The 26804-nt window shown below is 40.4% G+C and overlaps 1 protein-coding gene across 4 annotated transcripts in view; it reads right to left on the reverse strand.

Annotated features, from left to right (window-relative positions):
- Window positions 1–26804, reverse strand: part of WDR25 (WD repeat domain 25) — a 253945-nt gene that overhangs the window by 36070 nt on the left and 191071 nt on the right. For all 4 annotated transcript variants that reach the window (XM_021007340.2, XM_078150417.1, XM_078150416.1 and 1 more), the window contains one exon: window positions 5044–5174. In XM_021007340.2, the coding sequence (XP_020862999.1) occupies window positions 5044–5174 (131 nt within the window). The remainder of the gene's footprint in view (window positions 1–5043; window positions 5175–26804) is intronic.

Below are 26804 nucleotides of genomic sequence, written 5' to 3' on the forward strand. Positions count from 1 at the left end.
AAGGTATTGTCAGATCACCTCAATACATCTGCACTGTTATTTTAAGAGTAATTTATCACTGTCTATGATTTAGGCGGGGAGAGAAGAAGTTGCAACTAAATTCTAGCTATGTTAGGGGACACCTGTGAGAATAAATACCTTCATCAGCCTTTGAAAAGACTGGTCAAAACTGCCCCCCCCCAAATGCTTTTGTTCTTTTTGCATATAATTCTAAATTGTTTTTCAGAATGACTTTACCTATACACGGATCCACCAACAGTGAATCAACATGGCTGTTTTCCCACAACCTCTCCAACATCTATTGTTTTCTTTTTTTGTCATCTTTTTGAATCTGACGGGTTTGAGGCAGAATCTCATAATTGCTCTAATTTGCATTTCCCTAATTAGCAGTGATTTGGAGCATTTTTAATATGGTTTTTGATAGCTAAGATTTCTTCTCTTGAGAAATGCCTGTTCATATCCTTACACCATTTATCAATTGGGGAATGACTAAGTCTTGTAAATTTTAATTAGTTCCTTATATATCTTAGAAATGAGACCTTTATCAGAGAAATGTGCTACAAACATTTTCCCCAGGTAATTGTTTCCCTGTTAGTCTTAGCTTTATTGACTTTGTTTGTGCAAAAAAAAAATTGTTATGTAACCAAAATTATCCATTTTATCTTCTATTATCCTCTCTACCCCTTGTTTGATCATGAACTTTTCTCCTATCCATAGATCTGATATATAATTTTTTCCATGTTTCTCTAATTTGTTTATGATGCAACCTTTTATATCTAGATCATATGTCCATTTGGAGTAAAGTTACTAAACTGTATGCCCTCTGACTTACATTACTGCTACACTCAAAAGAGACCAAAGATATAGGAAAAGGTTCTATATGTACAAAAATATCAACAGTGGGGATTTTTTGGCGGCAAAAAAAGCCCTGGAAACTAAAGAGATGCCCATCAATTGAGAAATCATTGAATAAGTTGTGGAATATGAATGCGATGGAGTTATGTTATTTTAGGAGAAATGAGGAAATGGATGGTTTCAAAGAAACATGAAAGATTGATATGAACTGAAACAAGAGTAAAATATACAGACCCAGAAGAATAATTTATACAATATAACATCAATATTGTAAAAACAAGTAATTTTAAAGACTTTTATAAACTGATGAAGAATGAAATGAATAGAACCATGAGAACAAACAACTTTGAAAGATATAAGAACTAATATCAATACAATGATCTTCCGTGATTCCAGAAGACCAAGAATGAAACATGCTATGCACCTCCTGACAGAGAGGTAACAGATTTAAGATGGAGAATGAGACATGTATATTTTTGCATATTGCCAATGAAGGAATCTGTTTTGTTTAACTCTGCATGTTTGTTACAAGGAATTTGTTTTTTTTTTCCTTTGTTTTCAATGGGGTTGAAGGTAGATGAGAGAGAAAACAGATTTCTGTTCATTTTTTAAATTAAAAAATAGAGAAGGGATGTGGAACAGATGTGGAACGTTGCTTGTACTTTCAGATGAGGTCACTATATTGTTGTTTTGCTTAATTGTTTTACTTTGTTACAAGAGACTTCTCAAGGGTGAAGGTAATCTATAAATGTTTGTAATGTAAAGCCAAAACACATCAATAAAAGTTAAGAAAATTTTTTAAACAGGTATTCTACATAAACACTTACTGAATGGATGAATGAATGAGCAAATGAATGAACGTTAAGGTTAGTTTTAAAGCCTTTGGGTGACATATTCTGCACTTGACATAATATAATATATATCATTGCTATTTCTCTGCATATTTCATAGGGTTTATAAGAGAAAGGGACCTCACAAATGCAGAATACTAAAGCTAGAGGGAACTAGCAGGTTACCCACCCCTGAACATTATTTGAGGATTTCCACTGATGAAGATACCTAAATCTTGAGGCAGCCCATTCTTCTGAGTAGCTCTCTGATTTTTAGGAATTATTTTTCTTTTTACTGAGTCAACACACTCATTTTCCAGAGCTTGAAAACCAAGATCCAGAGCCCAAATTAACAGAGGTAGCATGTAAAAGAGTTGTATTGTTAACCCAGACCCTCTGTCTCCAAATCCAGCATCTCTCCTACAAGGTGGGCTGCCAGAGCCTCACCAGCAGTGAGCACAGGACTGGCACACAGGAGGCACTCAGGGAGCGTTACTGACATGCTGACATAACTGGGAAGCGGTCATGAGATATAGGCAATGACAGGGAGGGATGAGGTTGGGGTAGGTGCTCAGTGTCATTGACACAAATGTACATCTGACAGAGGCAACTTTTCCAGGCAACATAGACTGTGCCAGTATCCATCACAGGAACATCTGTTTCTAATCTAACACCCTTCTGAGTCGTCGTCATCGGTGTCCAGCCTAGGACAGAGTCTGGTATTTTTAACAGACTGCTTAATCAGATGGTGTCATTTCTGAGTAATTTCTTACATGTTTTATCTTCAAGGCTAAAAACAGTCTAAGCACCTTTAATTGATGAGGCTGTCAGGAAGGAATGGATGACAAGAATCCTTTCTTTTCACTAGCACTAGCATGATGAGGCATTTCACACTTTTAAAACAGTTTCAAATAAACCGATGTAGAATTCTGATTCCTTGTTTTGTTAGCTCCCTCTCTTGGACTATTTCTTTTCCTCACTCCCCACATCTAACCAGTTGCTAAATCCTCTTGTTCCTAGCTCGGTAACATCTCTTCTGCTCATCCAGACCTCTCCATTTATTCTGCTCTCACCCTAGTTAAAAGGCCCTTCTCGCCTCTCCCCTGGCCCACACATTAGCTCTATAATAGTTCTGCCTCCCTTTATTCTCTCTCCTCTCCAATACATCCTCCATGAAGCTACCAAAATCATCTTCCATTTAATGCACTGATTTAATGAACTCCCTTTTTGTAATAACTCCTGTTTCTATAGTGCTTTCAGGTTCCTTACAAAACCCCACGAGGCAGGTAATTTAAATGTCACTGTCCCCATTTTAGAGCTGAAAAAATTAAGGCTCAGAGAGGCTATTTTTAATTATGAAAAAGTATTGTCACAGACATGTATTTATCTAAAGAATATTGTACTTGAACAGGCTATTGACTATAAATGTATGAAAAGGTTTTCTCTCTGTCTCTAAAACTCCACTCAAAAACATATATGGCTCCTCACAGGATAAAGTACTCCTTAAAGTGGCATTCAAGATCTTCCACAATATGGTTCAAACATACTATTCTAGCTACTACTTGTCTGGTTTTTATCTGATTCTGCCCTTCTTCCACCTCAATGCATTGATGCAAGCCATCTCCCATGCCTAGAATTCATGAGAAATAGCTTGCACAAATGTACAGAAGTAGTGCTACCAAATTATAATGTGATATGGGGTCATTTTACCTTTCTTAGCCTCAGTTATCTGAGCTGTAAAATGGGGATCGCATCCATACTCTGTTTCTCACAAGTTGTTGGGAAGATAAAGAAAAGATGAGTGTAAAGTACTTTGCATCCATAAAGCACCATAGACATCCTATTAAAATCCTTCTCAATCCCCAGTTGAGTTTCTACCTCTTCCTTCAGGAATCCTCTGATCTATGCCTCACATCTCCCACTTAGAACTAGTCTCCCTTCTGAACTTTTCTTAGAGCACTTTGTCTAGTTCTGCTCTTTGCCATTATAGGTGTATATATGTCCACATACTCCCTCCTATCGTACTAATTCTTCTTACAATTTGATAACAGGGTTCGTGCTATATCTTATCTTTTTATCTCCTGAATCTAGTCAGTCAGTCGATTAGCATGTATTAAGTGTTTACTATATGCCACGCACTGTGCTAAGTGCCAGGACTATAAGTGCTATATATAAGCACTTTATATAAGAAAATGAAGCTCAGAGAGGCTATTTTCAAGAAAAAGTATTGGCACAGACATGCACTGGTCTAAAGACTATTGCACTAGAATGGGATGTTGATTGTAAGAGTATGAAAAGGTTCTCTCTCATTCGATAGATGAGGCTTGTTGTACAACTGTTGTGAGAATCAGATAATATCTGTAAAGTAACTCACACAGTGCCTGGCACGTAGCAGATGCTATATAAATGCTTATTCCCTTCCCTTAAGTGGGCTGTCCAGGGTCACACAGCTAGTAAGTGTCTGAAGCATCATTCAAGTTCAAGTCCTCCTGACTCTAAGTCTAGCACTCTATCCGGTGCAGCCCCCAGCTAGCTAGCTAGTATAGAGTAACCTATATATTGAAGAAGAAAAAAAAAGCCTTCACCCAACTTATGTAAACATGCAATTAAAAAAAAATTAAGATCTTTATGCCATAACAACCCATTTAATTTAAGAATCATTTATGAAGCACCTATCCAGGCTCTGCTTGAAAATGAGGAAGCTACAGGGATGAATAAAGTAGAGTCTGAGCCCACAAGGAATAATTACAAAATAAGGCAAAATATGATAAGAACCAAAAAGAAGGTTCAAACACAGGGGTAAAGAGGCAATAAGGGGTAGTGCAAAGAGTACTAGATTTAAAGCCAAAGAACCTGAGATGGAGTCCAGGCTCTGCCATTTAATACTTACTTACCTGTGTGACCTTGGGCAAGTCACAGCTACTTCTCTAGGCTTCAGTTTCCTCATATGTAAAATGAGGGGCTGCAATTAAATGATTCCTAAGGCCCCTCTCAGCTCTAAATCTCCACTGCATAAATTCGACCTAAGTTTGAATCTAGGCTCTTCCCATGCACTACAACTCTACAGCTGACCTCTAAAATGTGGGGGTCAGGCTAGATCATATCAAAGGTGCCTTCCAGCTGTGTGGTCTGTTTCCCAGTGGAGAAAGAGCATTTCTGGCTGTAATAATCTAAAAATGGAACAAATGAACTTTCAAAACATGAAAAGAACATCTAAAAACATACTTCCCACTGATTAAAAACTAAGTGCTAATTATTCTACCTCAAGAGCTCTATATATAGCTGATGAGTTCCCAATTTATTCAACTGACACAAGCAATATGTCTCTATAAAGCCAAATAAGGAAGAAGTGTATTACCTTGCAACTCCTCATATCCCAAGCTTTAATTTCTGGGCTGAATCCTCCACAAAGAAAAACATTAGGCTCATTTGGATTAAATTTCACGGTGCTGATTCTAAATTCATTTTTGCAGCTAAGTAACTGTGTTCCTATGATAGAAAAAAAAAGATTAAAAAAAGGTTAGAAAACATTCAAATCAAAAAATAAATATTCGCAGGAAGTCATACTGAATGAATGAATGAAAGCATGAATGACTGTGAAACATCGGAACATGTTACCTGGTTAAATAATGAATTTCCTATTCCAAGAGGTATTAAAGCAGAGACTGGATTATGCTCAGGAACACTATGGAGGGGAGATCACATACAGAGGTGGGCACTAGCCTAAATGATCTCAAATTTCCCTGCAGTTGTAAGACCATAGGAATGAGAGTAGCTGCCCAATAGGAAGCCTGAGAACGAGACAAGGGGAATATACACTGGTTCTTTCTTTATCATATATGCTTATTAATAAGATATGATTGCTTGTTATAGGAACTTAAAAATTTTCACTTATTTATTCAATAGACATTTATTGAATTCATAAAGTCAGTGATGGAATGTCAGAACCAAAGGGGAAAAATCACTACCATGGTCATTTCAGTAACCCTTCTTATATTCAGCCTGCATGACTTTGCCATCACAACATCAATCATTCATTCCACAAACATTTATCAAGCATCTACTAGGTTATATAGCATCATCATCAATGGCAAGCATTTATCAAGTACCTACTATGTGCCAGGCACTATGATAAATGCTGGGGATATGAAGAAAGGCAAAAACAAAGTCCTTGTTCTCAAGGAGTTCACATTCTAACGGGGAAGACAACAACATAACAACAATTACATACATATAAGATACATACAGAGTAAATGGAAGAGGATCTCACAGGGAAGGCATTAGCAATGGGAGGAATGAGAAAAGGCTTCTTGCAGAAGGTGGGAATTGGGTTAAGCCTTGACAGAAGCCAAGAGGAGGAGGTGAGGAAGAAGAGCATTTCAGAAATAAGGAATAGTCTGCAAAAAAGGTGTCAGGAGATAGAATGTTATAAGTAAGGAACAGCAAGAAGGCAGGGAGGGGTCACTAGATTATAGTATAAGAAACTGGGAAGGCAGAAAGGGGGCAGGTGGTAAAGAGCTTTAAATACCAAATGAGGGATCTTACATTTTATTCTGGAGCTAAGAGGCAGCCTCTGGAGTTGACTGGTGTAGGAGTTAGGGGAAGAGGACAAGGTCAGACTTTCAACTTTAACGGCTGAGTGGAAGATGGTCTGGAGTGGGGAGAGACTTGAGGCGGGGACACTGGCCAGTAGACTGTACCGCAGTATTGGTGTGAGGTGAAGAGGGCTTGCACCAGATAACAGTTATGTCAGTGAAGAAAAAGGGACACATGTGAGACGCTGTGAAGTTAAAAATGACAGGACTTGACAACAGACTGAATATATGGGGAGAATGCAAGTGAGGAATCAAGGATGACAACAAAGTTTCATGCCTGGGTGACTCAGAAGATAATAGAGCCCTCAGTGGTAATAGGAAAGTTTGAAAGAATAAAAAGCTTGGGGGGGAAAGATAATGAGTTCTGTTTTATACATGCTGGGTTTGAGACATTATTGTGCTAGGTGCTAGGAAAGGTATGCAATTTAGCTAAGATACACAGGTCTTGCCTATGTGCAGCTCACAATCTGAAAGGGGTAGAGGTGGAGGAAGATGGTATAATAAATTTAGAAATAAACCTTCTATAAAATAGAACCTGTCCATAAAATAGGTATGAGCAAAGCACTATGTAATATCTGAAGGCAGAGGGGTCACCTCCTATTCTTTTGGGGGGAAGTGGTATTTAAGAAAGGCTTCGTGTCAGAAGGACATTTGAGCTGAGCTGAAATAGTTGGTTAGGATTTCAATCAACACATGTGAGTATAGTAATTTAACATTTATGTATTGTCTACTATGTACAAGGCCCTAAGTTCAGTACTGTGGGTCCAAAGGGAAAAGTGAGCACAGTCCTTCTACTCCAGAAGCATAAAATTTCTATGAGAGATGAGGTGCATAAGTTTTATACAAGGTAGAATCTGATATGGACAAAGGACAGATCTAGACAAAATGTCCTTGGAAAATCTGAGAAGGGCGAGATGACTTTCAGCTGGGAGGATTTAGGGACTACTTCACAAGAAAGCAGTACCTAAGTTGGGCCTTGTGGGGAGAAAAGGATTTCAACAAGGAGACTTGAAGAGGGAGTATTCCCAGGCAAAGGTGATGGCTCATATGAATGCACGGAAATTGGAGAGGGGCAGGAGATGATTGGGGAACCATTAGGAGTCAAGTTTGGCTGGAGCACACAGTACATAAAGAGGAGCATTGTGCAATCAGGCTGAAAAGACAAGCTGAAGCCAGTCTGTGGAGGGCCTAAATGCCAAGGTTGAGAGTTTATAGTTTAAGCAACAGGGAGCCACTGGTGATTTTCGATCAGGGAAGTGACACAATCAAAATTAGGCATAAGGAAGATTATTTTGGTAGCTGTTTGAAAGACAGATTAGAAAGAGAAACTGGGAGAAGTAAGAGTGGTTAGTAAGGCTATAATGATGAGAGGAGGTAAGGGTCTGAATTTGGGTGGTCACTTGTGAGAGGAAATGTGAGACATGATATTGCAGTGTTAGAACCTACAAAATATAATAATTGACTGGATGTTAGGGAAAATAAAAGAATCAAAGTTAACACCAAAGTATACGCAAAGGTAGAAAGGTTGCAGTCTCAAAAATGAGAACCACGGTTTTGCAAAACGTTTTGAAAGAATATTAATCATGAAAGCAACAAAAAATAGCAACATATAACTAATTCATGTTTTAATAGTGATACTACAACTAATGATAGCAGCTTATATTTATAAAGTACTTTACAGTTTACAGAGTATTTTATATAAGCTCTCATATAATCTTCATGTGAGGTCAAGTTTTGTTGTGGGAGGGGGGAGTAAGGGAAGGGAGAGGGTCTTTACTTGTGAGTTTATCAATGTGTGGAGCTTCTGGTGTCAAAAGCCCTCTACCAACACAGATCAGCAATTCCTTTGTGGCTTACAGTCTTAGAGAATTGCTTGGGGTATTAAGAGGAAAGATGCCTTTCACTTTGTAGATACTCATTGAATTGGTTGGCACTTGCCTTGTTAAGCTGGTAAATATTTCCTAACTGGATTCTGCTTGAAATACTTTAAAGTATTACATAAATGTCAGTGTTTATTTCATATTACTTCTCTTCATGTATTTTACATTCCAGTCAACCAAATCTATCTTGTGATGGAACCTATAATCAACTCATAAGGTATTACTTGAACTGAACCAAAAAAGTTGCCGTTCAAAAGAAGTGTAAACATAACACTAATTCATGAACTTCCTAATTGTTCTTCCTTGTTGCCCACATCATGAGTTCAGATATCAACCTTAATATACATATAACTTAACAGTGAAATATACAAAGGAAAATGAGGGGCATTACAGCTAGATTAAGTTTGGTCCCTTTAAGTGAGGGGTCATCTAATAAATGGAACTGCTGTATAAAATAACCTCAAATGAAATTGTTTTTCTTACAGTTGCCGTTTCTCCCCCTTTCCTGAAGCTTCATACTAGAACCCACCTTCTCCTCTTCCTTTCATGTAGGCCAGTTGGTAGCCAGATTCAGAAGAAGATGTACCCAATGACTGAACTCTCCCGTGGAGGGGGAAAAAATGTGTGGACTATTTCATCCTGTATTTTTTCTGACAATATGGGTTCAAACAACCCAGTATCAGTGAAGTTCCTGCTCCCTGGGAACAGCAAACGGGTCAGCTAATGGGCCTCCAGAAGTGTATTTTGACTAAAAATTCATAGCAATCTAGTCAGAAACATGAAGGGGAATGACAAAATCGCGGAACCACTGAATGTCGAAGAAAGACAGGACTCTGGAATTCTCAAGATGTTGGAATCATGAAACAAGGAATACTGAAGCTAGAAGAGACCTTACAGCTGTGTGGTGTGACCTGTACTATTTCTAGACACATATATATATATGTGAACTCACTAGCAGAGAGCAAAAACTTAACCCCCAAAGAAAATCCATGCCTGGCATTTCTATTTTTTCCAAGATTCAGCTCCAATCTCTTTGTTCAATCATATCCTCCTTTTCCCCTTCTTGTACTCTCATGAATTCAAGCCAAATTGGAAAGTGCTCTGCCCATGCACTCCTGACTCGGTGCCTTTAGCCAGATTTCCTATTCCAGAAATTCCCCTAAATGCCTCACTCCCTTCCTATCTAGCTTATATTATGGAAATATGTTTTTCATGACTTCACATGTGTAATCGATATCATAGTGCTTGCCTTCTCAAGGAGTATGGGAGGAGCAGGAGGGAGAGAATTTGGAACTCAAAAAAAATTTTTTAAATGAATGTTAAAAGTTTTTTAAATGTGGGATTTAATGAAATAAGTAAAATTATATTTTCAAAAAAGATAAGCATAGTTTCCAAGAATAAAGAAGTGAAAAGAACAAAATCTAACTTAAATATGCTTTCTTGAAGCATTTTTAACTAATTTCAGCAAGTCTCGCTGCCTTTTGAGGATGGCTTAAGTCCTGAAAAATCCTTGGCACTATATTTCTTCCAGCTCAGGAAGAGAAGCGATTGCAATATTGGGATCAGAGTTTTTCTGCTACAGTGGGAGTTCTAAATTTCTCTGAAGTAAAACATGGAGAAGAGACTAGGGGTTGGGGGTGGGGCGCAGAGAATCTCAAGAACTGAGCCCGAAACAATCAAAAAGCATTTGGGCAACAGGCAAATGGAGAAGAAAAAAATATAGCTGAGCTGCAGCAGAGAGGAGAGAGAGCAAGGTGTCCGACCACTGGTCCTACAGCTATCTCAGAGCAAGAAGACTCGAGCTGAAGCTACCAGCTGAAGTCACCTCTTCAAGCACTGAGGGGATTTTCAAAGAAAGACCTGCTCTTTCCCCACCTTCTCCTATTCAGTGTCTTATTTATTAACAAAATGATGGAACATACCCTGCTCACTTAATCACTCAAGTATTTTCCTGTAACCTGAATGTTGCCTCAACCATAAAGAGGCCAGAATTAGCTAGAGATAATCATAAATTTAAATTTAGACAGAAAGCCAAACCTTTGCCTAAATGTTAGGAATCTTCTCAGCCGACTGCTCTGAATGCTGTGATTGTACTTCCAATTTTTGGTTTACCATAAATTTTGTAAGGCAGTGATTCAGCTGAAGGACAATACCACATGAGAACAGTGGTTAACAAGACTTTATTGCTATTCACAGAGAGATGAAAAGAATAGAAGTCAATATCCACTAACATGTGGATGTGGCCCCTCTGGTACCATAGCTAGGTGTGGGGGAGAAGGGGCCCTTAAGGGGAAGGAGGAAGGAGTCACACATGCAGAAGGATATTCAATCAGTTCAAAGGCCCCGGGCCACCTACATAGACAGTCCTTAGACAAAGAGCTGATTTGGCATCAATAGGAGACTGCCACAAACCATGCTCCATTCTCCAGTGGGTTAAGGTAATATGACTTAAAAATATTCTCTAGATTGCCTAATGAATGAGTAATGAAAAGCAAGGAAAACCAAGAATCCTAATTTTAATTGTGACCCAAGGCACCAAACACGGAAGTAAAGATAAAAATTGAACCAGAGCAAGCGAATGGATGGGGATCAGTCAGTTAAGCCTTAGCATGTGTACATTATGAGCCATACATGGGGCTGGGCTGCACCCTGGCTCCTGCCACTTCACAAAACTCCACAATGCATCGAAGGAGGGGATCGTGTGGAATGGAGGGACCACTGTATTGTCCTTAAGCTAAAAATGAGCTAATTTTTGTAACAGGGTACAGCTTATTAAATTTCTAAAGACAAAAGGAATAGGGAGGATAGGGTAGTGATTACTACTGCCACCTTCAACCCTCTGCTGCACGTGCCTTGATGTCCCCAGGTAGAAGTTATCCTCACACAACCAGAGAAGCCCAGAGGTAACAGAACTCCTCTACCAGAACAAGAATCTCCTTTATAACCTCCCCAAGTAGTCATCCAGCCTTTGCCTGAAGACATTTAGTGAGAAAACTATTACCTCCAGAGACAGCCCATTTAACTTCTGGATAACTAATTTTAAGAAGGATTTTAGGATACTTTTAGGACAACTCTAATTTATAGGATGTCTATACATTAAGTCTAAATTTTCTTCTCTGCACCCTTGTTCTAGTCCTGCCTTTTGGGGCCGAGCAGAACAAGGCCAATCCCTTGTCCACAAAAGAGCTACCGGGCCTGCTCCCTGCAGTTTTCTCTCTCCAGACTAAATAGTTCCAGTTTCTTTTAGCTGGTTCATGCTACAGCATGATCTCAAGGACCCTCACCATTCTAGTTTCCTAGAGCTTTCTGGGGGCTCTCCTCAATTTATATGCCTTACCAAAATGGGGCACCTAGAACTATCTGCACACAAAACTCCAGGTGTAGTCTAATGAGGGCAAAACACAGCTAGACTCTCACATCCCTCATTCTGGACAATATCAAATTGAAAGAGGACTGGTTTAGGAATAAAAGTATCTGTAGAATTGAATCTGAATCCTTTTTCTCCCACTTGCTACCTGTGTGACCTCAGGCAAATCACTTTGCCTCACTGGGCTTCAGTTTCCCCATCTGCAAAATAAGGAAGCTGGACCAGATGACTTCTCTGGTACCTTTCAGCTCTAAATCTATGATTCTTTCAATGAAGGCTACAAATAATTACGTTGCATGTAGGGTGCAAAAAGTGCCTTAGAGAAACATGGTCAGCTTCAGAGTTTCACAAAAGGGGAAGTTTAATGTAACTTAAAAATGCAAAACAGCCAATATAAGCAGTTTAGTGAGCTGCCCATGCTCTGTATCATCCACATCACATTCATAACTTTTCTTAGGTCTATCTTGCCTAAGGAGCAGCTCTTCAGTGTGGTTACTCTTGGTGTTTTGGCCACACAAATCATGAAATGGTTAAAAACCCTAAATGTACTAGAAACAGAAACAATTAAGTCAAGTTTTCTTTGATACTACTATTATTTAGAGTTCAGCCCTTACCAAGTTCAGCCCTGGCTTTCATGAATATGGACACGATCAGAGATTAAAAACAAAATCATAACAAAGCCAGTTCTTTCACTAACTGGGTTTCCTTCTATCAGGATTCAGAGAGGAAAAAAAGGAATCTAAGCCAGCACCAAGGCAATTATGGGCCCCAAAGTTTCTGTGAGATTAGCAGGGGATGAAGCCTACCCCAGAGTTTGGGATGTGTTGCTAGATCCAAAAACTTAATATTGGTTACTTGAAATAACACAGGATTATTAGGGAATGGTACTGGTCTAAATTTATAAAAGGCTTCAAGGGGGTAAAGGCTATGAGATATATTGTAAAAGACTATATACTGAAGTCAAGGACCCCTTGGGTCTGAATCCAGGCTCAGATGTTTACAATCCATGTGAGTGTGAAGGGTAATAATACACACAATCTACACCTCTGAGTTGTTGGGAGGAAAGCAGCTTGTTGAACACTATGAAATAAAAACTTTTATTCCTCTTAGTAGGAATCTGTCTTGAAAGAGGTTCATTGTAGAAGGGGAAAGGGAGATCGCTATAGATGTCACAAACAAATTATGTAGTAATCAGTGGATTTAAAAGTACAGAAGGCTAAGATGGTATCTGAATGAGCAAGTTTCAAAGATATTTTAAGGAAGAAGACAAATTTCGACGATAACATGGTTGGAAGAAGCACCTTGAACTTAATCTTTCCAAGGTTCCTTCTCATGTACCTTAAATATACTTAGATCTATCAAATGATTTTCAAAAAAAATTTTAAAAGGAACTTTCCATAGACCATTAATAGAATATCCAGCTACTATCATTTTCCTCTGCTTCATATCAATCTTGAAAAACCTGGCAACACCCAATGCCCCCACCAGATTCTCTCCACAACTTGAAATTGGGTTTCTGTCCCACTTTACTGAAAAAATCAATCAACCAACTGAATAACAGGCATTTATTAAGCACTTACTGTGTCCCAGGCACTATTCTAAGCACTGGTGACACAAAGAAGAAGCAAAAACAGTCCCTGCCCTCAAGGAACTTACATTCTAATGGGAGAGACAAATATACACATTGTGCATATAAGATATCTATACAGTAAATGGACAGTAGCCTTAGTAGGGAAGGCCCTAACAACCAGGCCAGAAGGGCCTACTGGAGGAGGTGATATTCAAGTTATGTCTTAAAGAAAGTAAGAGATGCTAAGGGGCAGAGGAACCTGGCCTCTCCCCACCTTTCTTCTCTTCTCACCCTTGACTCCATTCTACTCCTACAACAATCCAGCCACAAAGGTGTGCTTGCTGTTTCTCACTCACAGCAATCCCCTTCCCCTCTCCATGTCTTTATGTGTCTGTCCCCCAGACCTCCCTCCAATGCTCTCCCACCTCGCCTCTGCCTCTCAGCTCCAACCCTACCTTCTGCAGGAGTCCTTTGCCGGTCTGCTCAGCTTCTCATGCCTTCCCCTCTGAGATCACCTTCTGTTTACTCTGTGTATAGCTTCTGTGAACCCAGTTTTCATATTTGTTTCCCCCTTTAGAATGTAAGCTACTTGAAGGCATGGGCTATTCCTGCCTCCCACTTCTCAGATGGAATACTGAATTTATCCTGGGCTTAAAACTCAAGGCTCCCTTGAGATGATTTACTTTCCCATTCTTCATCCTGTGTTTCACCTCTTCTCCAAAAGTATTAATCTGCTTCTATTAATCTTGCTATATCAGTAGGGAAATATAATTCAATAAAACCCTGTTTTCTAAATTTGAGGTAAATAGCACTTTGGAGACTAGAAGGTTATTATTACTCTTTGCTGTCATGAAGGAGAGCACAGGTGGGAAGAACTACAGAACAGCCAGGGAAAAATGAGGAGAGAGGTATTCTGTAGAACTGGGCCTTGAGTATGGAAAGGAAAACTAGAGAGCATAGGACCTGGATAGAGACATAAACCATACAGGATGGGATTTTGAACAGCGGAAAAAACGTTCCCTAAGCCCCACCATCTCATTGAGCTATTGTCCTCTATCTCTCCTCTTAATGCCTCACCTTTCCTACTACGATCCTTCAATTCCTTCACAATCTGGCTTCCAATGCCAATTCTACTAGAATGTTTCTCTTGAAGGTTGCCAAGAACATTAACTGCTAAATCTATAATCTTTTTCTCAGTCCTCGTTCTCTACTGGGGGGGGGGAGCACGCACCAGTGGATGGAATGCTGGGCCTGGAGTCAAAAAGACCTGTGTTCAAATCCAACCTCAGACACGTACTAGGAGTATGACACTGGGCAAGTCACTTAACCCTGTTTGCTTTGGTTTCCTTACCTGTAAAACAAGCTGAAGAAGGAAATGGCAAACCGCTCTAGTAGCTTTGCCAAGGAAACCCCAAATAAGGTCATGATGAGTCAGACATGACTGAAATGACTGAACAACAACATTCTCTATGACCATGTGAATCAGCTTTTGACACTACTGAACACTCCCTCCCTCCTCTTGGATACTTGGTTAACCTTCAGCTTCTGAGACACTGCCTTCTCGTTTTCCTATATACCTGACTATTCCTCAATTTCTTTTGCTGGTTCTTTATCAAAATTCCATGCCCTAAGTCTGGGAGTCCCCCTAAAATGCAATCCTAAAATGCACTCTTATCTCTCCTCTGCTCTTTACCTTCCAGCTCAGTATATCTGATGTATGGGTTCAATTATTACACACAGATGACCCAAAAAATCTATATATGTGATTTTAATCTTGTTCTTAAACTCTAGCCCTACATGCAGGTAGCTGCAACCCTATGGGCACCTAAAATTCAACATGCCCAAAACTTAAATAATCAACTTTCCTCCTAAATTCACGTTTCCTCTAATACCAGTTTCTATTAAGGACACAACCATCCCCTCACTCATTCAGATTCAAAACCTCTCCACAGTGCCAGAATAATAGCCTCAATTTAGAAGGGGCCTGAGAAGGGGCCACTTATTCTAAGTTCATCATAGCCCAGCATTCCCAACATCTGCATGGCTGTCCAGAATCCTGCTGGAAGAAGGAGCATCACTGCTTTCAGAGGCAAGCCACTCCACCTCCAGATGGATGAAAATGGTAGAGAGCTTTTATTTAGGGTGAGCTGAAATCTGCCTGTTGCAGCCTCCACCCCTATCGATATGGCTCCTGGTTCTATTCTCTGGGGCCAAGAAAAACAAGTCAATCCTCTTTCTGTGAGGACCTTTTAGATATTTGAAGGTGGCTATCATGATCCACAAAGATCTTCTCTTCTCCACCCATAAGTCCTTCATATGATCCTCATATGGCACAATCTCAAGGTCCTTTGACCGTCCAGGTCACCCTCTTCCACACATTCTCCAACTTATCAACCCCTTTCTAAAATGTGGCTATTAAAATGTCATTCTAGGAACACAGTACTACAGGTATAGTCTGACCAGGTGGAACTATCACCTACCTAGTTTTGTACACTCTATAGAATAGAGTTCTCACTTAATGTAAGTGAGCCTTTCCACAGACTTCTACATAGATTGATTTTTATGTAATGTGCATTTGCCCATGGGGAAGGGAGTGAGAGGTGCATAAAGAGGTCTGTGCAACTGTGGAGGGAGGGGGCAGGCACCCTGTTCAAGAACACACAGGGCCTGGTAACAGAAAAGTGAGGGCAGAAGAGGGAACATGCAGGGTGCCACGGACAGATACGTGGTACTGACACGTGGTACTCAAGTGCCGGTGGACAGAAGTGAGGTGGGGTAGTGTTGGACATGTGGGCAGGTGGGTGGAGAGGGGCAAAGATCTCCTCTCTCAGTGCTGCAGGTCTCAAGGCAAGCCCTCGTGCACAGTGGCCGCGGTGGCAGGCTCTCTGCCCACCCTTTCTCTTCTTTCACTGGGATGGTGTTTTTTTTTTAAAGTTTTTTGGGGGGAGGGGAGAAGGGGAGGCTACAGAGCACAGAGTGAAGGGACAAGAGTTGGGGGAAGGGGGGCACAGCACAGTTTAGTAAAGTTAGCATAGGTGTTTTGGTTTTTTGTTTTTTTCTTTTGGAATGCAGATTGCTTTCTGAATTATTTATGTCAAGTAAGAACTATCTGACCTCTCTTCACACAGCTTAAAATCACATAAGTTTTTTGTTTTGGTTTGGTTTAGTTTTGCTCTCATCATCATCAGGAATTTACAGCAGCATGGAACCTTAGAACTTGACTAGTCCAAATCACTTATTTTACAGATAAGGAAATCAAGGCCCAGAAAAATTATGTGATTTGTTCAAGATCACTAAAGTAATAAGTAGCAAGACTAGAATTTGAAGGCTAGTCCTTCGAATCTAAATCAAGTATTTTTCAACTATACTACACTATATTAATATTGTTGAAAATGAGATAATTGTTCTTTGCTAATAATATTACCATATTATGGTAGCAGGAAAAAAGAATTGAACAATGACAACCTTAAATGTAAAAGTAATGAATTCTCCTATTTTAAAAAAGCTACTAAATGTTCCCTACACACACACACCCACACACACACCCACACACACACACACACACACAAAACAATCCAAGAAACATACGCACTTTTAAAAAACAACAGAATGGTCTAAAATTCACTTTACTTCAACTGATTTTAGAAAAATTCTAATTAGAAAACATAGAGATGAGAAACAAGGATACTATAACATGCTTAAAAGTGCCACTGATAATAAAAGAATAACATCATCACATTTTTACTCAGATCGAGTTTATAATTCCCTAAAAGGCCTGGATAGTTTTCCAAAGGACTATCTGGCCGTACCTTCCTCATTGGATTTGTGAATCTGATTTTTAACCCTAATATAAGACTTAGATGACTTATCCATATATTAAACTTCATATTATTATATTTAGTCCAAAGATATTTTTAGGTGAGACCATCCAATGTGCTAGTTCTCTCTCCTAGTTTTGAGTCATCTAAAAACTTAAGAAGCAGTCATCTATTCTCTGTGCATTTGTCACTGATGACTCCCCTTTCCTCCTAGATACCTTCTCTTCTCTGGGTTTTTGTAACTCTGCTCTCTTTGGTTCTCCTTTTTGCCTGATTGCTCATTCTCTATCTGGATCTTCCTTCATATCCATAACTGTGGAGTGCACCCTAGGCCCTCTTCTCCATATGTTCTTTCTCTTCATGACCCCAACAACTTCCCTTGGTTCAACTACCATTTCTACGTAAGACAACTTCTATATATGTAGCCAACCCTACTCAGTCACTCTCCTAAGGTTTAGAACCACATCACCAACTATCTATTGGATGTTTCAAACTAGATGCCATTAGGTATCTCAAGCCACATATACAGAACAGAATTCATTAGTTTTTCTTCAAATATCCCTCTTTTTTCTTGAGGGAACTCTCTCCTTACATTCTTCCTGACTGACAACCCCAAAGACCTCTTCAATTCTTCCTTCTAAGACCAATTGCCAGATTTTGTCAATTCTACCTCTCCACCAGATCTCTTGGATCTGTCCCCTTCTCTCCACTTACAAGGCCACCTCCCTCATTCAGGCTCTCATTGCCTCTCACTTTTCCTTGCTCTCCCCACCTCAAGCTGCTCATTGCACGCAGCTGCAAACACGAGCTTCCTAAAGCATAAATCTGACTACATCATTGCCACGCTCAAGAAGCTTCAGTCAACTGTTCCCTAATGTGTCTAGGACAAAACATAATATTTTTCTGTTTGATCTTTATAGCCCTTCACGATCTAACTGCAGCCTACCTTTCTAGGCTGATTTCATACTGGAGTCACTCTTGACTCTGCCCTCTCCTTTTCCCTTGACATTCAGTCAAGTTGCTGAGTATTATCAATTCTACCTTCACAGTATATCTAACGTCCATCTCCTTCTCTCCAGTCAAATAGCCACAGCCTCATTCAGGGCCTCCTCACCTCTCACAGGAATTACTGAAATCACTTAATTGGTCTTCCAGACTCTGGCTCTCTCATCTCTAATCCACACCCTACAGAGCTGCCAATTGACATTCCTAAAGCACAGATCTGATGGTATCCTTCCCTTCAGGAAGCTCCAGAGGCTCTCTCTTGCCTGGAGGATGAAGTGCAAACTCCTCTATTTGGCTTTGGAAATCCTTTACAATCTGATTCAACTCACTTTTCCAGGCCTACTGCACATTACTCTCTGTGTCCTACCCCTGAGGGCCTGATTGCTACTCCCTATACATGACATTCTATCTCTTAGTCTCCATACCTTTGCAAAGGCTGCCCCTCAAGCTGGGAATAGGCGCCTTCCTTACCTTCTCTTCCTCCTACAATCTCCAGCTTCCTTCAAAGGTCAGTTCAAGAGCTTTGCTCATATGTGTGCGCATATATGCATGGATGTATATGTATGTATGTGTATATGCACATACATAGGTTCATAAATAGCTCAGTTCATATATATTATATATAGTTTTATACATACACACACATATGTATACACATATATGTATGTGTACACAGCTATAGATACAAAAGCTTTCCCCCAATCATACATAAGCTTGTTGAAGACTATTTTATTTTTGTCTCTGTGTCCCAACCTCCTAGAATGGTACCTGTCATGTAATCCCTTAGTTAATGACTGCTGAATGAACAAGCAGAGGTTAGAATGCATTGTTGAGGAAAGTTTTCAGGAGGAGGTGAGACTTGGGGCTGGGATTCAAAATGAATGGGAATCAGCTTGCTGCAGAGGAACAGGAAGATACCCTAGGAAGCATCTTTAATGCTTCAAAGTAAGTATTAGTAGTCTCCCCACCAACACAGATTGCAACCCATTTGAGCCTAATAAAATTGTCTTGGTGAGTTCCTATGCCCAAAATCTTACCTCTCTTAGTCAGGCTGCCCTCTAGACAACTGACACAATCTTTCATCAGGCCTGAATCCAGAAGCCTTTTCAGCTTGGGAGGCCCTACCAGCACTTCAACTCGGCTGATGAGAACTCAATGTCATCTTGATACCCTGAAGAGGCACTGGCAGAAGACCCAAATGGAAGCATCACCATGGGGCAAGGCAGGGAGGAAATCACATGACCAATGACTCAGGGCTGGGTATATTCAAAGACCAGGATCATGGGATTATAGGCCAGAAAAAAATCCAGATTTGCTGTAATTGAGGCCTCATATTATAGCAGCATGAGAAATAAAGATGAATTGGGAGACTGGGCCAATATGTATCACACTATCACTGTCCTTTAAATAAAAAGATGCTGCTATTGAGAAGCTATTTAGTATCTGTTGGGAGATGGGCAGAGGCTAGCCTGACAGCTAAAATTTAGGTGTGACCAGAAGCCAGCTCTATTCATTCAAAAAAAAAATCTATTAAGTGTCTAGCCTGTACAATGCACTGGGCCAGGCGCTGGAGATAATCCAAAGTAACATTTCAGTTTACAACTGCTATTGACAAATCTTGGCTTTTTTGGAGACACTTCCTCTATATCTGTTAGCTCCCCAAACACCAGACCATCAGTCACTGTGATGAGCCAGGTCATTTTATCTGCTGACAGTCATCATCTCCCAGAACTACAGTGTGGCTAAGGACTGGGATTCAGCAGAATGGTATTAGAAGCAGAGGTCAGGATCACCTAAGGAAAACCTGACAGTTTTCTCACAAGCCAGTACCGACAGGAACCATTATTTTTGTATTAGATTAGGAGTCTGGAACTAACATTTGGAAGAAAGTAACTGCCCAGCAATAGGATCACTGAATCACAAAAAAAGGTAAGAGTTAGCAGAGATTATATCTTGTCAGTCAGTCAGTCAACAATCATGTGTTAAGTGCTTTCTATACTGCCAGACATTGAGTTAAGCTCTGGGGATACCAAAAAGGCAAAAACCAGTCCCTGCCTTCAAGGAGAGTACATTAATTAATATGAGAAAAACTAGACAAATGTCTATTTTTTTAACAAGAATCAACTCTAAAATATCCCCAGCAAGTGGTCATCTAACCTCTACATGACTGTTAAGTGGCAGAGACATTACATGTTAACCCAGTCTTCTGACCCCAAATCCAACATACCTTCTGCAACACCACTCTGTCTCCATAATATTCCATTGCTTCAAGAGCTGCAAGTGCCTCAAGGGCATTTTTACCATTGACAGAAATCACAACCCCTCCATGCCTTGCTAAATGGTTGCATAACAACTCAGATTTATATTGCACTTTAAGGTATAATTCTAGAAGAAAGGTAATATGAGGATCCATTTTATAGATGAGGGAACTGAGGCTAAAAAAAGCTTAGTGACTTACCCAAAGTTACACGGCTAAGAAGTATTGGAGCCTGGATTCAAGCCCAAGTCTCCTGATTCCATATCTAGCATTCATTCCACTATGCCATATGAGTTGTTGTGGACAAAAAAAAATTCATTACCAGGTGGCAGCCATCTGGCAATAAGCATCTCTGTAACTTATTAGGCTGGTCCTCCGACTGGTCTACTAATGGGTCCATACTTAGCTAAAAGCAGGGCCTCTGAAAATACACAAATCCATCCCCAGTCCCGTGCTTGAAGGTTTTCCAGCTTGGCAGGTCCTGCCAAGAGTGTGTGCACTGCATAAGCATAGACTCGCAGAGTGCAGAATGACCTCAATGCCCTGGAGAAGGACTTCTGGGAAGGAAAATAGCACAGAATCATAGCATTTAGTTTCATGAGGTACCTTAAATCAACCATTCAATCAACAAGCACTTAATAAAGATTATCAAATAGTTCCCTCATTCTTCAGATTAGGAAACTGAGACACAGAAAGGCGAGGTGGTTTATCCGAGTTGACACAGGCCAAAATTTCCACCCCCCCCATTTCTTTCTCAAATGTCTGATGATTTGATGGAACTTGTTTTTATTGTTTTTCTTTTTTCTTAAAGAAGTTCTTATCTTGATCCAATAGCAAAACTGAGATCCTAAATCTAAAACTGAACTCATCTTTCACCTTAAAATCTTTTCTCTTCCAAACCTCCCTATTTCTGTTGGAGGTGCCACCATTCAGCATTATCCTCAACTCTTCTTTCTCTTTCACTCCGTGTATCTAATCGATTGCCAAATGGTGCCATTTCTACCTTTACAACACCCGTTGCAAACAAACCCCATCTCCCTCTACCCACACAGCTACTGCCTTAGTCTGGGCTCTTACTGCCTTTCGTCAACATGACTGACCTCCTAATATGGGCTTCTAATTAGTCTCTCTACCTCAAGTCTCTCACGACTCTGGTCCATCCCACACATTGCTGCCAAAGTAATTTTCTTTTTTTTTTTTGTAGGCTATTGGTGTTAAGTGACTTGCCCAGGGTCACACAGCTAGTATGTGTCAAGTGTTTGGTCTGAGGCTGGATTTGAACTCAGGTACTCCTGACTTCAGGGCTGGTGCTCCATCCACTGCGCCACCTAGCTGCCCCTCAAAGTAATTTTCTTTTAGCTCAGACCTTACCATGTGATTCCTCTTCCTATTGATACTAGAATAAAATACAAACTCTTCTATTTAACTTTTAAAGCCCTTCCGAACTTAGCCTCCACCTACCTTTTCAGCCTCACTGGACTGCACTCTGCCACCTGTACTCTGCAATCTAGACAGCTTGGCATTCACTCTTCTATGCCTTTGCACTAGCCATCTCCCATTCCTGGAATGCACTTCTTTCTTCACTCCACCTCGGGGTCCCTCTCTTCCTTTAAGATACCATTCAGATACCATCTTCTGCATGAAGACTTTCATGATCCTTCCAAATGTTAGTGCCTTCCCTCCCATAGTATTCTGCATTTAACTACTTTACGTGTGTGTGTGTGTGTGTGTGTACACACACATATATACTTACATATGTATTAACTTTCTATTTATGCTATAGATATTTTTATATGTACTAGTTGTCTCCTTGACTGTAAGGATGGATTTTATTCTTTGCACTTGTATTCCTAGCTCCTAAGACAGTGCCTGACACATAGTAGATGCTTAATAAACACTTGTCAATTGACTATTTATTAATTAAAATTCAGGTCTTCTGACTCTAGGTCCAGTGGTTATTCCCTTCTACCGTGCTGTAGTACCAAATCAAATCCAGGTTTCCCAGTGTGTTGAGGGGCTCCCCTTCCTTTTGGTACTAATGGCCAATCTGATAACGGTAGCTAAGTCAAGTAGAAAGTGATTATTTCATCCCATCTCCAGAAACAAATCAAGTTTTCCCTTTTGAAGATTATTCCCGATGCTCACATGCATTCTAAAAATAAAGGCAGGGGACATTTTGAACTCTCTGGGCCACTTTTCTAACATTCTTTTTACCACAGACAGTAAAAGAAGTCATCCATGATATCTTGTTTATAAGAACAGTGAGCTATTGCCACTAAAGAACAGTATGAAAAGGAAGGACCTGATTCATTTCAACTATTTCCCAGGAGGACCCAGCAAGAGTCAGATACCACTTTAGCAGCCTAGTCAATAGAACAAAATTTTCATTCCTCTGCTTCTTTTTCAAGTGACTGATGATTTGCTGAAGCTTGTTTTTATTGTTCTTTTTATTTTTCTTAAAAAGAAATTCTTACTTATCTTGATCCAGGTACTTAAAAAAAAATGTCAAGGATATGCCAGGGATAAACCGTTTTCCCCAGTAGGGCAGCCATCTAAGCTAAGAAGTACTTCAGTACTGTAGGTTAATCAGAATAATCTGCCCTTGTCAGGCCACATCTAGAGTACTGTGTTCAGGGCTGGGTGACATGTTTTAAGGAGGGCACAGACAGGATAGAGCTTGTTCAGAAAAGGGTGCCTGGGGTAAAGAGAGAAATGGGGGAAATGCTCCATGAGGATAAGATAAAGGAACTTAGGAGGTTTAGTTTAGAAAAGATTTAAGGGGCTATGATAACAGTATTCAAGTATTTTAAGAGTTGTTTCATGGAAGAGGGATTAGTTTTCCTCTGCTTAATCCCTGAGGGCAGAAATAGAAACAAGGGACAAAAATTACATAGATGCAAATTTGTGATTGATAAAAAGAAAAAGTTTTGCCTCGGACACATTATTGGTTGTGTGACCCTGGGCATGTCATGTAACCTCTTGGTGCCCAAGGCAACTCTCTAAGACTAATTTGCAGGGAAGATGTCAGTCTCCACTGGTAAAGGGAGTTTACCATCTGGGAGTTCCTGGTACCAGTGAAATCACAGGTCCAGTGCCCATCCCTGTCCCTGTCCCTGTTCCCAGATGAAATGGGATTTCCTCAGAAATGCTGAGATCCTGCTTACTGGATTTCTTCAAGCAGAAGCTGGCAGACCACTTGTAAGAGGAATTCTTGGTCTGGTACTAGTCAGAATAGACAGCCTTTGAGCTGCCTTCCAATTCTTGGATGTTGGGGATCATTTAAGATAGACCAAAGGTTCATGACTGCAGGTCTTTAATACAAGAATACAGAACAACCAGAGTAGGGAATAAAAGGGGAATTTACCAGGCTTCTGATAAGGTCCTGCTAGAGTAAGAAAGGAAAGGAAAGAGAAGAGAGGAAGGAGAGAAGAGGAGAGGGGAGGAGAGGAGAGAAGGAAGGAAGGAAGGAACGAACGAACGAACGAACTTATCAGCTAAAGGTCAGTTAAGCTCAGGCCCCAACTAAGAAGAAGAGTTGAAGAAGCATAGCACTTTATGAACTAAATTAACTGATTGCTCAATTAATGAAAAAGCATTTATCAAGCACTTAGTTTGTGCTAAGCTTTGGTGATACAAATAGAAAAGCAAAACAACACCAGCTCTCAATAAAGGGAAGCAACTCATATGGAAGGTTTTAGCTGCAAATCAGATGAAGGTCCCATGGTCCTTAGGGTGCCATGGCAAAGCAGATGGCAATGTATCTTCTTTAATGTTATTTCCACTGATAAAATCATATGCATTTCTGATGTTGAACCACTTGACAAGACTTTGGTGTCAAGAACTTTCTTTTCTAGGTCTTCAGTAGCTTTGGTTAAGGATGAAGGGCCTGTCTAAAAGACAGTTGCTAGGTTACATCTCCACAAGGGCTGATTCCCTAGATGATGGCTGTGGAAGCTAAGCTGGAAGCAGAGCCAGTGTTCTTGGAGGTGATGCTCACCCAGGGGTTCTTGGGCTTAGGATCCTGAACTGTCTCCAGCATGATCTGATGGGAAGTGTACGTTGAGCATATATATAAAGGAATATCTATTTTCCCATTCACACTGTGGCAAGGCCCTGTTTTGTCTTCTCTTGCACTTGCGTGACCCACTTCTCTGTGTAATTTCCTGCTGGCCACCACTCAAATAAGGTCAACGTAGCATCATCAACGGGATGAGAAGAATATAGGAGGGCACAAACCCACCAATTAGGAGACAACTTGATACCAACACCCTGTTAGTTCAGTTCTATTTTGGTGTGAAATGTGGCACTTAGAAGTCACTGAACAGTTAACAAAAGGAGGCTGACTTAGCACAAAGATATGCAACAATGATACAGTGACACAGCTTTTAAAGACGTGGATCTCCTCCTCTCCTTACAGAAACTCATCCATATAGCTGGGCAGGATGTGTCGACTCCTGAGAAGCATCTTTCTTTAGAAGGAAGATCTTCAGACAGCCACCAAGCTGAAGGGACTCTGACTTCACATGAGTGAGAATCTTTATGCATTTTAGTGACCAGGATGCTGCATCAAGGAAGGCAGGAGCTAATCAGGTACTGGGAACCTGTTGCCCTTTTGGGAAAACTAATCCCTTGAGCATGAGAAGGAAAGGAGGGGGAAGCCTGGTCTTATCACATAAAACCCAAATAAAAATCTGAATGTGAAATCTGGTCAACAACAACTCCAACCACAATTAGTGAGGCAGGGCAGCTGAGCTGTGATAAAAGGAAGCAAACTGCTGGTGCAACGAGTCCTGACAAGAACACTTTTGCTAAGATGGCCTGTGAAAGACAGCTTGAAAACAGGGCAAGTTGAAAGGAAATGAGTCTTTTGTAGCAGACAAGTGCAGCTCTTGGGAGTCTGGTCACCTATACGGTTTACTTTGTGTATCTGTGTTGGTGTTCTCCCTAGGTTGTCTGTATAAATGGATAGGGCATCATATACTGGATTGTGCTATAAGATGCCTGGGATCTTAGGAACCAGACCCCAAGCCAGTGGGTTGGCTAGTGATAAATCTGTGTCACAAAGTAAACAACAGTAAATATGTCCTTGACAACCCCCTCTGAGCCTTCCCCTATTCTCTCCAGGGAGGACTATGCCAGAAATGGTACCCTTACAAAAATACCTCACCACTGCACAGCACTTCACAGTTTAGAAGACACTTTAAAATCACTTTTGCATTCTCTGATGCCTAGCATAGGACCTTTGACATGACAGGTGGTTAATAAATGTAATGTTAATGCAAGGAGGTAGGAGTGCTCCAGGAAAAGTTCTCCAGCTCACTGAGCTGCTACGTCATATCACTCCTTCCCTTTCCTACTCTAGCAAGCATCTGGAAGCCCTCTTCTTCATATCTGTTTCCTCACCACTGTTTCTTCATTCCCTTAATGTCTGGTTTCCAGCCCCTCCAGTCTACTGAAACTGCTCAAAGCTGACCACTGATTGCATCACCAAATTCAAAGCCCCTTTTACTCTGTTGCAACCTTATTTAATATGTTATTTCACTTCCTTCAGTGGTCCCATCTTTCCCTGATGCCTTGAGGTAGGAATTTTCCAAGTTCTCTTCTCAAATTTTCTTCATATATATTTTATTTGTGGGCATTTTCACTAAGTCCCTCGGCTTCAACTGTCACCTCAGCACAGATGACATCCAAATCTATATCTCTAGTTCTGACCTCTCAAGCTACAGATTCTTATCTCTAATAGACTATAGAACACCTCCACTTACATGTCCTGTCCACACCTCAAGCTCAAAATACACAGAATCAAGTTCATTTTTTCCCCTTTAAGCTTGCTTGCTCTTCTGGGTTTGCTACTTCTGTCCATAGCATCTCATTCACCTTGTCTACCATGTCAAAATCATAGAGTTTATCCTAGATCCTTAGCCCTCCTATCCCATATCTAATCAGCTGCCAAGCCCTAATGAATCTACTGATAGTACTTTTCACCCACATTAGCAGAGGCCTTCATTACTACTAACCTGGACCACTGCAATGGCTATAAGGCACTACAACTGGAACCAGATACCAGTTCAGCTATGACGCAATTCAGATACCAAATATTAGACCAAATCTGATTCTACAGTTCTCATAACTTGCTACTTGCTACTCTTTAATATGTACTGTACAGTGACATGTATTAGAACACAAAATACGCAAACTGCAATTGAAATAAACGCTTGGGAAAATCTATACACCTACATACCCCAATGACAACACAAGGGAAGAAGACTGAAGGTAAATATCACAACATTTCTGTCATAGTGTTCCCAGCTTGGGAATTCTGCTCCTTCCTGGTACTTAATTCTCCCTTGTAAAGTAGCACACAATGGACTATAACCAATGGCTTCCTTATGAAACTCTTATACTCTCCACATCAAGGCGGTCCCTTCATCTGCCACCCTCCACCAGACACTAGCAATATGCCTCTTTCTAGGAATCTTAAGTACCCTACTGTGGAACTGCAAGCAATTGATTCCCTCTTCAGATACTTCAATGTGGTGACAGCTGCGGAAGAAACTTTCCCATATGAGCACCAACATCTGCACCTCTCTTTCCATCCCAGTTACATTTATCCTAATCTCCTGACAG

The sequence above is a fragment of the Phascolarctos cinereus genome, unplaced genomic scaffold (assembly GCF_003287225.1).
Source record: "Phascolarctos cinereus isolate Bilbo 61053 unplaced genomic scaffold, phaCin_HiC Scaffold_2;HRSCAF=192, whole genome shotgun sequence".
NCBI lineage: Eukaryota > Metazoa > Chordata > Mammalia > Diprotodontia > Phascolarctidae > Phascolarctos > Phascolarctos cinereus.